The 15,797-nt window shown below is 44.4% G+C and overlaps 1 protein-coding gene across 1 annotated transcript in view; it reads right to left on the bottom strand.

Moving 5' to 3' along the window:
• LOC135210408 (WD repeat and FYVE domain-containing protein 3-like) overlaps positions 1-15,797 on the bottom strand; it is a 202,300-nt gene that overhangs the window by 57,051 nt on the left and 129,452 nt on the right. Inside the window, exons 31-35 of the mRNA XM_064243311.1 lie at positions 14,030-14,233; positions 13,639-13,856; positions 12,956-13,137; positions 11,969-12,124; positions 10,793-10,941 (exon numbers count right to left, since the gene is read on the bottom strand). Coding sequence (XP_064099381.1) covers positions 10,793-10,941; positions 11,969-12,124; positions 12,956-13,137; positions 13,639-13,856; positions 14,030-14,233 — 909 coding nt within the window. The remainder of the gene's footprint in view (positions 1-10,792; positions 10,942-11,968; positions 12,125-12,955; positions 13,138-13,638; positions 13,857-14,029; positions 14,234-15,797) is intronic.

Below are 15,797 nucleotides of genomic sequence, written 5' to 3' on the forward strand. Positions count from 1 at the left end.
TCACTGAAAATATATCCCAAAAATGAGACATGCGTTGCATAAATACGCAATATAAAAACACATACACAAAGAAGCACAATAACAGTAATGGTAATGGTGGATTATTTGAGGACACTGAAAAAAAGTATAAAAATGACAATTTGTCAAAAATTGCATTTTTCCTAACTATACAAATCTGAGGTCCTTTTACAATAAGAAGGTAACTAGCGGCAGCTGGACGGTCGTAAGCTTTGAACAAGGGAGTTCGGTAGTTAACTGCTTGTCCGACAGTGCACGCACCGCGCGACTGGGAGGTGAAGAATCACTTTTGCTTTAGGCCCAGACAAAAAAATGCAGAGTGAGGGGTGGCATGAGGTGGGACTATATGTAAAAGGACCTCAGGTTTGTATATTTAGGAAAAATGCAATTTTGGACAAATTGTCATTTTTTCCGGTACGATATACAAACCATCGGTCCTTTTACAATAGGAAGACTCACTTCTTGGTGGGAGGAATCTGAGTCTTGTGAACAGACTGGTGTTCGCCCAACCTTGGATTGCCTCCCTGGTCGTAAGAGCGAGGGAGGTATCCTAGCCTCTGTCCAATTGATCGGGGTATGTACCGCAGGATTAATGGTCAGACCTCTGGACCCAAGTAATAAGAGAGAGGCAAGCGTATCTCTTAAAACTAGCAAGAAAGAACTTATTCCTGTTGCAAGAGGCAACGTAAAGTTGTGGGTTTGTCTCTTGTTGGCTTCTACTCCCCCCCCCCCCCCTTGTTGGGGGAAGTGGTGGATATTCACTCCTATCCCTAATGAAAGGGATAGGATGGGGCTCAGTCGAGTAGCTTACCTGCATTCATCCTTTCCAGCAGGGTGACGACCGTGTCCCTCTGCCCACTGGTAGAGGGGAGAAAAAGATGGGAAAGAGGAGCCAGTCACAGTCTCATTCATCATCCATTCTACAGTCACACCAGGAATCGATGCTGTTCTGCCAGCTCGGGGCTGGGTTAGCTACACAACGTGTTGAGCAGCCACCACGGGTCCCAAGGAAAAAGTATCCAAGGACCTGTGGGCAATATCCCGAAGGTAGAAGGAGGTGAAGGTGGTCTGGTTGGCCCAGACCCCTGCCTTCAGGACCTGCGCCATGGAGAAGTTCTTGCGGAACGCAAGGGAAGGACCAATGCTCCCGACTTCGTGGGCTCTCGGACAAATCGTACGGATGTCGTCACTACTATCAGCTTCGTACGCCCTCCTGATCCCCTCACGCAGCCAGAAAGAAAGCGTGTTCTTGGATACTTCTTTCTTGATCACCCTGGTGCTAACGAAGAGGCATCGACACTCAGGCCTGAGGTGTTGAGTTCTCTTCAGATAGCATCATAGCGCCCTCACAGGACAAAGCAGCATCTCATCCGAATCATTGTTGGTGAAGTCCATTAGGGAAGGGATTGTGAAAGACTCGAACCTGTCATCAGGGATCGACGGATTCCAAGTCTTAGCTATGAAGTTCGGGACGAAGTCGAGCGTCACAGATCCCCATCCCCTGGAATGTTTCACGTTGAAGGACAGACCATGAAGTTCCCCTACTCTCTTCGCCAATGCCAGGGCCAGCAAGAAGAGGGTCTTGAGGGTCAGATCCCTGTCTGATGACTCTCGGAGTGGCTCTTAGGGTCTTCGAGTCAAACTCCTAAGGACAAGAGTCACGTCCCACTCAGGGGGCCTGAGTTCCCTGGGTGGGCAAGACCTTTCAAAGCTCTTCATTAGCAAGGAGATCTCAAACGAGTTCGAGATGTCCAATCCCCTCAGTTTCAGGACTAATGCCAGGGCGGCTCTATATCCTTTGACTGTGGGGACCGAGAGCAGCTTTTCTCGGCGAAGAAATACGAGGAAATCCGCTACCTGCTGAAGAGTGGCTCTGAGAGGAGATAGACCCCGTCTACGACACCAACCACAGAAGACGGCCCACTTCCCCTGGTACACAGCTGCAGAGGACTGTCTGACGTTTCCAGCCATCTCTGTTGCTGTACTACGAGAAAAGCCTCTCGTTCGCAAGAGATGGTGGATAACATCCAGCCGTGAAGATGTAGAGACTGGACTGTTCGGTGGTACCGTTCTACGTGTGGCTGGGCGAGAAGGTTGTGCAAAGGGGGAATCTCTCTCGGTGCTTCTGCAAGCAGAGCCAGCAGGTCGGGATACCAAATGGCCCCAGGCCATTTGGGAGCCACCAGGATCATCCTGAGATTCAGGGTGGCCAGCACTCGGCTGATCACCTTGCGAATCAGGCTGAACGGGGGAAAGGCATAGACGAAGAGGTTGTCCCACGGATGTTGAAGAGTGTCCTCTGCAGCTGCCCACGGGTCCGGCACGGCTGAAAAGAAAACCTGAAGTTTTCTGTTGTGCCGGGTGGCGAACAGATCCACTACTGGATGGCCCCACAGGTCGAAGAGCCTTTCCGCCACATCCTGGTTAGGACCATTCGGTCCCTATCACCTGATCCTGACGGCTGAGCATGTCTGCTACTACATTCCTCTTGCCTGGAATGTAGCGGGCTGACAGCTCTATCGAGTGAGCCACGGCCCACTCGTGCACCTGCAGCATCAACTGGTGCAACGGGAGACACACTAGGCCCCCCTGTTTGTTGACGTATGTCACTACCGTGGTGTTGTTGCACATCAACACCACCAAGTGTCCCATCAAGCAGTCATGAAACTCTTGGAGAGCGAGAGAAACGCTGCCTTGAGTTCCAGGACATTGATGTGAAGGTGCTTGTGATGGTCCCACACTCCTGCAGTCCGCAACTCCTCCAGGTGTACGCCCCATCCCTCGTTTGATGCGTCTGAGAACAGCAGCATCAACTCCTGGGGGGGGGGGGGGGGGGGGGGGGGGGGGGAGTGCGGAGAAGCACTCCTCTTAAGAGGTTCTTGTCGTCCAGCCACCAGGTTACGTCCTGCCTTACCTCCTGCGTGAGGGACACGGGGAAGTACGGCGGATCCTCTGCCTGTGACCAACTTTCCTTTAGTCTCCACTGGAGAGACCGCAGGTGAAGACGCCCGTGAGGGACTAACTTCTCAAGTGACGACAGGTGGCCGATCACAACTTGCCATTGTTCCTGCCGCCGAGACAGGAACCGGTCGGCTGCCTCCCTGAATCTGCTGTGGCGAGTCTGCGGGGAAGACTCGCCCTGCTACCGTGTCGATCAGCATACCCAGGTACTTCATCCTCTGCTTGGGTTTGAGATCGGACTTCTCGAAGTTCACCACAATCCCCAGATCGCGGCAGAACTCCAGTAGTCAATCCCTGTCGTCGAGATACCTCAGAAGACATATCCCAGACGAGTGGGCCCAAGCAGACACCAGAGTTAACACTCGCGTGAACACCTGTGGGGCGGTTGAGAGACCGAAGCAAAGTCCCCTGAATTGGTACACCGTCCCGTCGAGGATGAAGCGGAGGTACTTCCTGGAGGATTGATGGACGGGTATCTAGAAATACACGTCCTTCAAATCCAATGAAAGCATGAAATCGTTCTCCCTGATGGAGTCGAGCACGGAACGTGCCGTCTCCATCTTGAACCGAGTCTGGCGAACAAAACGGTTCAAAGGAGAGAGATCTATCACCAGGTGCCAGCCCCCCATAGACTTCTCCACCAGGAAAAGGCGACTGTAGAAGCCCAGTGATTGATCCCTGATGATCTCTACAGCTCCTTTGCTCAGCATGGTCTTGACCTCCTGTCGTAGAGCTACGTCCTTTGATGATCCTGGGACGTATGTATGAAGATGGACCGGGGTGGAGGTGAGGGGTGGCCGAGATTCGAAGGGTAGTAATATCCCTCCCGAAGGACGTCTACTATCCAGGTCTCGGCACCGTAGCGCTGTCATGTTGCCCAATGGCTCACCAGGCACCCACCACTTCTGGCAGCAGGTGAGGGGGAACGCCGTCCCTAGCGTTGCTTCCCGCCTCTCTTCGACTTCTTTCCTGTCCCGCCTCGTGAGAAGGAGGGCTGGGAGGGGGGCTGATGACGACCTCCCTTAGCAGAAGTTGAAGCCAGAGTCTTTCCTCGGGGCTTCGACGGGGCAACCGTCTTAGCAGCCGAGGAAGCGCTAGCCAAACTCTTGGGCTTGGCCGCAGTAGCTCGAGGCTGCCCAGAAGCCTTCGAGACTGCCTGGTGTACTAAGCGGTCACTGTCATCAGTGCGCCGCCTTTCTACCGCAGCGTCCACCATCTCTCCTGGGAAGAGAGAGGAGGAACTCCATACCTGGCTGTTTCGTAGTCCACGTGCCGCCTCACGTCCGGCCGCCCTGGATACTCGGGTAAGGACTGCGTCCCTATGGCGAAGTACCAGGTTGGCCCACAGGTTTACTATCTGATGGGCGAGGAAGGAAATGGCCCTTCCTCCAGACTGGCAGAGTCTCCTGAAAGCCGAGTCATCTTCAGGAGAAATACCCCCGGAGGTGGCTGCGATTTTCGACACTGTGAAGGACCACAGGTCTAACCAGGAGATGGCCTGGAGAGCTGCCATAGCGGTAGATTCCAGGCCTAGTGCCCCTTGCTGCGAGAACCAGAGGTTCTCTGACAGGAGCTGCTGCAGAGACACACCCGGAGTTAGCCTGGCTAACTCAGGGTTCACCTGTTCGGGCGGCATTGGATCCTCCGATGGCACGTAGAAACGCCGCTGTCGCAGTAGAGGAGGAGGAAGTAGCTTGGATGACCTGCCAGACTTCAGCGAACCCTACTGTCCGGAGATGAGAGACTCCACCTGGTCTAGAACAGAGTTGGCTAGCTCTGATCGCGGCAGACCCACCGTCGGTTTGGGTTCCTTCTTCGGACCCCAAAACGACTCAAGCCGGGACGTGGGCTCGGAAGGTGGGAGCGGCGATCCTTCCCCGAGGTCGTTGTGCTGACGAATCAGCACAATAACCTCGGCAAAGTTCCTCTGGATCTCCAGAGTGACGGCATCTTGTGGAGTTGGACCGTCAAGTCCCTCGAACAAGAGCGACTCCCGAGACCCTCCCCCTTCAGGAGGGGGAACGGCAACAGACCCCTCTCGGTCTCCTCCTGTCACTTGCGCGTAGGACCTGGTCGATCCTAAGACCGTGCCTGGTACATACGGCGTCGTGACGGGAACGTGCGGGGAGCGCCCCTCAAGATCACTCCTCGGTGCCTCGCCCTTCCCGTGTAACCCGAGGAAGTTGAAGGTACGGGAGAGGAAGACCTGACGCTCCCCCCTCGCTCACCGGCAGAACCGGTGTGCTTAGAGGGCTGCAGGCGATCACCAACCTGCGGTGGGGATCGAGCTGCAGGCCTGGTCACGCCGCTCCCCTGGGGAGAGCGGCTGGACCAAGAACAGTGCCCCCGATCTCGTGCGTCAGAGGAACTGCTGCTGGTCCCCCTACCCATTCGGTCCCTGTGGGAGCGGCGGTCAGGAGGCCTGCAGAGACCACTGGCGCTGTGAGACTGGTGTGTGTCCTCATGGAATGTCAAACCACTCGTGCCAGCGATTGGGGGGACCTCTTCCCAGCCTCAGTCCGTGGCCGGTCTGGGACCATCACATCAACCCGGGTGACCGGCTGGTGGCTACGAGAGCAGCCGCTGGCCTGGCGAGAGTCACCTGAGCGGCTCTCGCCAGCCTTCCGCTCCGTGCCGTGAACCTGGCGCCGAGCGAGCTCTGGTGTCTGGTTCCTGGCTGCACGGCCACCCGTGGGTGACCGTACACTCGGAACCTCTCGCGAACGAGAGGCCGAGACGGAACCTGGTGTAGCGGCAGAACCTCTAGCACCAGGCGAGGAAGTACCGGTGTTAGCCGGTACCCCTATGGTCCCCGTCTTCTTCTTCCTTGTGGAAGGAGAGACGGTCCCTACTCCCGAAGGAGCAGGAGGAACAGCGGAAGGACCCCCGTCCCACTCCGGTGGGATGGGCCCTGAGAAGTTCCCGAAGGAGCCTTCTTAGGAGGGGTGGAGGCAGCCTTCTTCTTCCGCGGCTGGGTAGCCTTGGAAGTCGAAGGGGAAGAGGCGGCTGCAGACGACGAAGACACCTTCCTCCTCTTCCTCTTCTTCTTCATCAGCTTCCTCAGGACAGACGTGAGATCAGCCATCCAGGATGGAGCCGGGGCTGCTGTTCCTGAAGCAACAGGGCACGGCTGCACCTGTCCGGACAGACCAGCGTCTGAGGCAGCAACACTGTGGACTGGGATGACATCGGCAGGTACGGGATCAGCGGGAACGGCAGGAACAGCAAGCACAGCATCAGCGGCAGGTATGGCAGGTAGCACAGGTAGGCCAGGAGACGGGGCAGCAGCCAGCGAAATCCTGGGTACCGGCAGCAAGTCCAGGGGCGTCACTGACATCACGTGGGGGGTATATACCAGGTGAGGAGGGGCAGCGTACCCTGGAGTAGAGATTGTGGTGGTGGTTGTGGTCACCACTCCATGGGCGACTGTCCCAGACCCCGCCAAATGATGGAGCAGCCCCTGGATACTCGGCACGCCCTGCAGTCCCAATGACGCCCACACCTGTCCAAGGTCATCCCCCACAGCAGAAGCACCTGTGGAAGCAAGAGTCGGGTACACACGAGCCCCACCCTGGACGAACAGAAGACCCTGAATACAACTGTATGCCGGGGTACCGAGGGCCCTCCTCTACGCTCGACGGATCGGGCGAAGAGAAGGACCTCGATACCCCCCCGAAGGGGAAGGTGCCATACGTGGGAGCTGAGTGGGGGGCAAGAAAGAAGATGAAGTATCGGTTACCAAAGGAGTCGTGGGAGAGCTTTCCGACGAATCCTTGGCAGGCCTTTGCTTCTTCCTGCCCTCGTACAACCCCCACTGCACCTCCGACCAATCACAACATATATCACAAGGCTCGGCCTGAGAGCATTTCCGCCCTCAGCACCGAGCGCAAAGGACATGAAGATCTATTTCGGGAAAAGACCTGAATTTCCCACATTTGCGGCCTCCCACCCCGGGGGCACAGTCGCTGGTTGATGGGGGGGCGCGGAGATTGATCCAATCCTTGATCCATGATACACAATCACAGTTATATGAAAAATGAAAAGCAGTACTTACAGTTCCACTTTCATACACAAACAAACCAGTAGTAGAATAAATCACAATAATCCAATAAAGCATACGACGATGAAGTGGGCAGAGAGCGATGGCGAGCATGTCCTCACACAACAAGGCCGAAAGCAAAAGTGGTTCTTCACCTCCCAGTCGCGCGGTGCGCGCACTGTCGGACAAGCAGTTAACTACCGAACTCCCTTGTTCGAAGCTTACGACCGTCCAGCTGCCACTAGTTACCTTCCTATTGTAAAAGGACCGATGGTTTGTATATCATACCGGAACAAAGCAGAGCTTTAACAAAAATAATGCAGAAGGCAACATAATTTTTATGAAAAAAAACCAATGCAAAAATTCAAACCAAATATTGATATTATGAATAAAGTTTTGCAAAAAGATGTGAATGCAATGAAATTAAGATCTGATGAAGAACACAGCTACATACATCTGCTGCTGACAAGACTCACAAGTAAAGTGAAAATGAAAACAGTTGAAACTAAGAGGGTCCACCTCCTAAGGTATGTCTTGCCACCTTTAAAATAAGGCTTCATTCATTTCAGTTATCAATGCAAATCTCAATCCTTGACCTTTTACTGGTGTAATGTTTATAAAAAATGACAGGTTTGAAATTTGTGAACACATGGAGCTGAATGAAGCCCTTTGAAATTACTATCAGGGTACTAACTACATACTATAGTACTGTAAATAATTAAAGACACTTCCAAAAAGTTTCCCCAATTACATTAGTCAATATATTTTGTTTTTTGTGTAAAATAGTACAGTCCTGTCTTCTTAATTACTACTTTTCATGTTCCTAATGCCATGATTTAATATGTCAGTGGTTTTTAATCAAGCTAGGAAAATATGAAATTTATACTATTGAACATTACGAATACTGTACTTGGATCAGCAGCTTTAGTCTTGAAAGTCTGCAAATATGATAATATACTGATGTGTGTGTGTGTGTAAACAAACAAAAGTAAAAGAAATCATATTTGGATATTAAAATTGAAAATAAACTAAAAAATGAAAACATACGTGTTTTGAGGATTGCAACGGATTCCCAAGTCCCTGTAAAGAATTTAGAAACAAAATTAAAAACTTCCTATTCAGGGTCAATACAAATCCAGAAAGTGTAGGAAGAACTTCTCTTAGAAGAACCTTGTGAGAAATACTCAGCAATAGAGGTTGGACAGCACAGACAGAAATAAATAATGAATCACAGGTATAGAATTTAATTTACAATGATAAGTTATTTTTTTCACATCACAACTAGGATAAAAAAATTCATATGTACCTGAGACTGAACTGTTCTCAAAAAAAGATGCAATACAAATACAGTCACTTAAGGTAGCATTTTGTATCATAATATGCAATGGACTATAGTTTACAAAATTTTAAAACAAGTTTCTTTATGATGAATATTTCCTTAAATTAAGGCATTTAAACTTCTCTTCATAAACCTACAGCATACTCAAATTATTTCAAGGACCTTTCATTCATAATATAAAATTTCATAATAAAATGTTTTATTTGGTTATTTACCTACTATTAAATTTAGCTTATATTTCATCACTTATCAGCACAGAGCTATAAACTAATTTTAACAGTAGGTAAGATTCGTCCCAAATAATACTGAATTATATCTAGCTTAAATTAACACAAAATATGATCTTGCACATCACTGCTTTTCATAGAAATGAAGAAAATAAATGAAAAATAGCTGGCAGCTTGATATATAAAGTAAAACAGTTAAAAAATAAAAAATATTTGGGATTCTATCAAAAAAAGCAGCAGTATTAGAATTTAAGAACTAAAACTTTCACAATGAACTAAGTGGTCTGGCTGGTACTTTACTGCAGACCTCTCATCTATCTAGCAATTATTACACAAAAATATAACTGCTGTTATTTCCAAATCTAAACTTACTTATATTATCATTCACTGGACATTAGGAGATCAATCTGGTGCAATTTCAAAGACTAATTTTTGTTTGTTACTAATGCATCAAGGTATAAATTTGCTGATGTCACTCTAAAGGCCTTTTAGACTACAACAATCATAACTGCTCATGTAACTAGTATGGTTATGCAACATACTAAAAGCAGTTCTATGATATAAACAACAATTATGTATTGTGATACATACTAACCTAAAATATTTTGCACAGATAACAATTAGAAAGTTGGTTTTAAGTATTCAGGTGGATTCCACCTCTGACAAGTTAAACCCATAAAGCAGTCAGCCATCATTAAAAGTATGACATTTACAGTAATATTTTGAAGAAATAAATGGAGTGAAAATGCAAGAATATCTAAGCATTGTAAATAAGATAAGAACTCGCACATAATACCAAAACGTCTGTTGCGTGTAATATTTTAAGATTTCGTACTCCAACTACTAAAATGGTTAATGGCTAAAGACTCCTTTCATGTACTGCTAAAAGATGGTCATTGCATCATATATAACTAATCAGCTTCGCACATCCTCATGAAGTACAGTGTTACCTCACATGCCATATCAGGGTGGATATACAGTCTGTATTATTGAACTCAAACCATCACATTTTAGAATATTCCTTTATTTGATTTATGTATGGAAATAAGAACAGTTCATTTACCATTTTAGTTCTGCAACTAAGGAATGTCTAAACAATTCAACCACCATCAAGATCTCTGGCCTTGAAAAAAAATTGAGATGCCTATATCACATTTACAAAATTTCCCTGAGATCTATGATCTTTGTCTGCCATACATATAACGCACACCACAACTCTCAGGTATGTATTACCTACAACCTCACAGTATGGGAGATATAAGAGCCACTGAAAGTAAAGGGAATTGAAGGAAGGCATTTGTTATTTGATTATTGTTTCAAAAAACTTTTGTGCAATAAGAGATATGTTGTACCACAAATATCATATGAAAGTCATTTGTAATACGTATGCCTTAATTGAGATTCAGATGAGAGATCAGGGTCTTGAATATCTGCATGAGACTGTAGGATTAAGTAGAGTTATTAGGGAGTGTAAAGATTTAGGAACCAAGTCTCTAGAATATGTATGACAAATAGGATTATGCTGAAATAAACCAATGCTTGCTTTGCCAATACAATGAGGCAGTATATAGGCAACCTGCATTGTTTCACTTTTAAAACTACCCCACTGTTCTGGCGAGGTTTGATTAATTTCTCTGTAACAACCTATGTTCAGTTAAAACATTCACATGCAGTGTGCCTAATCGACTGGTATTTAAACAAAAAACAATTAACACTGAAAACTCATTATGTATTCAGGACTTTTTTACATTAAAATTTTGACATCAAATGATAACTTCAACAAAGAAAATAACACTGTATCAGAATGATGGACGTTTACAGAGAGATAATGATGCAAAAGGCCATTTATACGAACAATTTATATAATGGCTAGTTCTTTTGTATAATGCATAATGACAACAAATATATATGTATTTGTTGCATTTTAGTGAACCCAAGTGTATTGTCCTGTGAATGTCAAGTCATAATGATGTATGCTTTACCTTGTTTAAAGTCAATCAACTGTCAGCGTATCATGCCACGTACAATATATCTGACACACTGATGTTAAGATACCTGTAAATCTCTACTTATAAACCTAGATCAACAAAACAATAATAACCTAGCTTTTAGAATTTTGGCAAGACGATAAAGTGCAATAAAACTACATTTAATCTAGACAGACAATATTACTTATAAACACAAACGTCAAGATTCTTGATAACTTACCCCCTCTCTTCCTGGTTAAGCAGTGCTCTCACCATTGCAAGGATGGCAATAGCAGCCTCTGGACACAGTGACACTCTACCCGATATAGTAGTAGCACACTGACTTGCTGGGACACCAAAAACAAACGTCCAAATACTATCAAGATCAAGCTGAAAGCAAAAAAGTGAATAAATACTCTTCCATCATTTATGGAGAACACAGAATTACTGCATAACTCTGACATAAATTTTTTGATTAGACAAGCCACCAATTAACCAGAGATCCATTACAATTCCTAGACCTTTCTTTCACAGGCTGAAATACTACTCCTAATGTTACTTTAAACCTGGTCCTTCAATGGCTTCTTATTAAAGATGGCCCACAAGGAAAATATTTCAATGAGAAATACCGTACAGTAAAAACAAACAGCCAAGTTGCCCAAAAATTTGAGTACTTCATGAAAATTTAAAAACAGCCTACAAGAACTCAGAGCTAATGTTAAATTCCTATTGAAAACCAACATGGTAAAGTTACAACTACAATTCTCTCTTTCTCACTCTTGCGTTACATAAACTCAACTTCTTTAACTTTGCAATATAAATTTTGCTAAACTCAACTTCTTTGACTTTGTAATATAAATTTTGCTAAACTTAACTTCTTTGACTTTGTAATCTAAATTTTGCTAAACTCAATTTCTTTAACTTTGTAATATAAATTTTGCTAAACTCAACTTCTTGGACTTTGTAATATAATTTTGCTAAAATCAACTTCTTTGACTTTGTAATTTAAATTTCGCTAAACTCAACTTCTTTGATTATGTAATGTAAATTTTGCTAAACCCAACTTCTTTAACTTTGTAATATAAATTTTGAAAGTGTCAGTCTCTCAATCACAACATTACTGTTAAACATATAGTAGTTGGATGTTTGTCCATGCCCTTTAACCATAAAAATTAGCCTTAAGCAAGTGAAAAGTATTCAGGTGCATAAACCAAGGTATTTAAAAAAAACTGTTCCAGTGCATAAGCTTAACCAACTCCCAAATCCCAGCTTATTACACTACTCATCTTCATTCTTCACTGTGCTTTGGTAGTGGCTAGCAAAACTTAACAGCATTTTTATTGCATTTAGTGTTGTGTTAATGACAAGGATTTAATTTTCAGAGTATTTCCCCATCATCATTTGTTCTATAAGTTACCTTTTTGCTAGCCACCAATGTGTGGTAAGCTGTTACTGTGAGTAGCCTAATGGTTGTGTTTCTTTTTTCTACTGTAGTTTTTCCTTCATCAACAATGCAACTGCTGTCACCAGAATTTTCAGCGTATTCAATTGCATTGCTTTCTACTTTACATAACTTATAAAAAGAAATAGACATTTTGCTAAACGACAAATTTTTAATAAATTTGTATTTCTCATTGCTAACAACCCTGAGGTCTTAAGAATAGGATAATATTCTTGCACCAGCTGGAAACCAGTTAAAAATAATCAAAGATTGTAGAGCAAAGAATGTGTGGCATCTGGCAATTTTTTGGTTGATAAGGTGATGTTTCCCTTGGCCTCATTCTGATCAGGGTTTGCTGTTTGCTTAGGTCATTCATTTCCCATTTACCTTGATCACAGTAACAGTTGCCTTTGGTTCTTCATTTTTACTTTGTCTTTTGCACTTCATTTCCATTATAATTATGCTTGAACATAATTGAGCTGTCAGGGATTATAAATCCAGAAGTACTACTTTCAAGTCCTTGTAGAAGGGCCCAATTTGCAGTGCCCTCCTTCCTGCTGGTTTGGCTTGTTGTGCTGCCCATATATTCAACTTCACCTTTGTCTACTCTGTCTGTCTACCTGAATGAAAACTAATAACAACCACAAGGATCCAGAAATTGGCATAGCATGAGAGAAGAGCAATTTTCTTTGAAAATCTTTGTGTCTGCAATGTGTTCAAAAATTAAAAAGCAGTTTCATTTTAAAAACTATCTTTTAAAATAAGCTACAATAACAGCTAGTTTTATTGTAAAATACTAAATTTCATTAAAATTCTTGATATGACACAAGGCTCCCCATCTAATGGGCTCACAATGAAAAAGTATACATATCCTGAATAAAGACAAAGACCTGGATATTCAAGACTAAAAAACAATGCCAATTTTCAATTTAACAAAAACATGGTACAGCCAAAACCACTCACCTTTGTGTTATTTTGAACATTTTTAACTGGTTGACCAAGTAACAGAGCCAAAAGCAGATAATACACTTGTGGTATATGAATATGGCGTGGAACAAGCCATGTTAACAGTTGAAAACCTGGCATATGCCATGCATCTTCACGGATCTCACTCAAGGATCGAGCACTTGATCCAACTGAGTAACCTAAAAAAAAAAATAAAAGTATGTTTAACATTAAAACATTCATATATTACATAGATTTTAGTTTAATCTTATGAAGTAACAGACATGCAAACCATTTATCTAAAGGTGGACAGAACCAGTAAGATAAAAAAAAAGGCATGAATATCAAATAAAAAATCAAATTAGTCTATGTACCTATAATATGAGGCACATATTCTTCCTAAATTGATTTATAAAGTAATTAAATTTATTTACCAATCACTAATACTTTTAATTTTGCATTCACTAATTGTAAATTCCTAAAACTAATGATTACCCAAACTGAAGAAATTACAATATATATTACATTTACGAATGCCATCAAGTCCTGTGCTGATTTAAGCAAATGCTGTATATCCTGTGTAATTCACAACGTCTACTGTTACTATCAAATGTCAAAAAATTAAAATCAGATGTCATAAAATAAGAGTTCATTTCCCGATGTAACCACTGTCTAAGGCACATACGTACTTAAAATCTTACCTAAAACTTGACCAAACTTATTTGAAGTGACTTGCTGTGCATCCGTCATCCAGCCCCCATTGTGAGAAGCTTCACGGAACTTTTGAAGGATTCCTGAATTAGAAAGCAGTGCCACTAACATGCGAAGAGCAATAAGCACTGTGGACGGATGCAAGTGACCTTGGGCAAAGAGGAGGACCCAATCCAGGCCCAAAACCTTAACAACTTCCTCACAAAATCTGAAAAAAATGGATAGTTGCAATATATTGTTCTGACAATGAGTTGCTTATAGGTATGCACATGCATTCATATAGTACATATATTTTGAGGATGTATTTTGACAATTAGTGCACTGAGGATTAATAACATACAACAAAGTCATTCTAAATCCTGGTGCTAAAAGAAAACTTACCCAAGATGAATGGTATTTTTGTTAGAATTGTACAGAAGCGTATGAATAATTTCTAGGCATTTATTACGCAATAGAATATTCCTCATAGATAAACCAGGGGCATCCCCATTGTCCAGCTCTCGCTGATCTTCGGAGGTTTTCAGTTCAATGTGTTTCTCAGACAAACTTAAGATGGGTAAAGTGGAGACAATAAACTGGCCAAAGCTGGAAAAGAAAACAAATGATGCATCAACAAAAATCAGTCTAAAAATAGTCTTTAACCGAAATAAAAAGAACAATTTTTGAAAGTAAATCGTATTTTTCTTAACTATACAAACCTGAGGTCCTTTACATAAGGAATTACTTTCAGCGTAGCTGGAATTACAGCCGTTAAATTCTTGAACAAAGTGGTTAGGCAGTAACTACCGTGTGATAGGCAGATAGGCTAGCCTGCCCGGATGTAAACACTCCACTTTACCTTTCGGCTCAGGTTCATATTGAAGGGTGGCATGACGTAGGCATACATGTAAAGGACCTCAAGTTTGTATAGTTAGGAAAAGTACAATTTACATATTTCCAAAAATTGTGATTTGTTCCTACACGATATACAAACCCTCGGTCCTTTAAATAAGGAAGACTCACTGATTGGTGGGAGGAATAGGATTGAGCCTCTAGAACTGACTGGAGTTCTACACACCTAGGCTACTCCTCCTCGTCATAAGAGCGAGGAGTGCCCTGCCTCTGACAACTTGATCGGAGTATAGGAGCTGCATGATCAAGAGTCAGACTTCTGGGCCTTTTTGAAATGAGTGAGGAATCGTAACTCATCCGAAAATGGGCTGTGAAGAATATTAGAGTTGGAGGCATTAATGCAAAGTTCTGGGAAGGGTTTGCATTATTGCCAGTCTCCTACCTCCTCTTGCTAGAGGAGGGAGCGAGATTGCTTCTATGATTCTGATAAGAAACATAAAAAGGATGCTCTATGTGTAAGCTTACCGCATCAATCGCCCGACCAGCCAGTGTAAATTCGATTCCTATCCTCAACCCGAAGGAAGAGGAGGGGAAGGACAAGGTGGGGAAGGTGGAGAGACCAGTCACTCTCACATCCTTCTTACCTCTAGAACTGCACACCATAGGCGAGATGCAACTTGTCCTCTTGAAGGAGCTGGGTAAGCAAACAACCTGCAAACATCCACCACCGGTCCAAGGAAATGAGGTTCCAAGGACCTGTGGGCAGGCCCAAAGGGAAAGATAAATATGGTCTCAATGAGACCTTATCTATCTTCCTGTCCGACATATTCTTCGGAGTGATGACAAGTACCCATCCACTAGACTATACAACTGCAGAGAAGTCTCTCACGGTCTCGTAATATTCAGAGAAAGATGTGTCATCGGACACTTCTGCAATGGCAGTCCGCTGCGGATAAAGACACCAACACTTCATGGTGGGTATCGATCCTTATGGGTACAGCAACACGCCAATAGGACAAAGTAATGACTGATCTGGATCAACCAATACAAAGACCACAGTGTAGCTCATGACAATCTCGGACTCTTCAACAGCTGCCGACTGACTTTGCTCAGTGTGAGCCGTCATGCATCCAAGACGTAGTCACAAGACACTCGCCTTTTGAAGGGTTCTGCCAAGAAACCATACAAACCGTCTATCTTGTTTGCCACAGATGTTGGGAGACAAGATGATGATTCTCTCAAGGCATGCGCCCATCAGACGAAAGTCAATTACCTTCTAGAGACTGAGGTCCCTGATGGCAAGACAGAAGTTCTCACA

The sequence above is a fragment of the Macrobrachium nipponense genome, chromosome 39 (genome assembly GCF_015104395.2).
Source record: "Macrobrachium nipponense isolate FS-2020 chromosome 39, ASM1510439v2, whole genome shotgun sequence".
NCBI classification, from domain to species: domain Eukaryota; kingdom Metazoa; phylum Arthropoda; class Malacostraca; order Decapoda; family Palaemonidae; genus Macrobrachium; species Macrobrachium nipponense.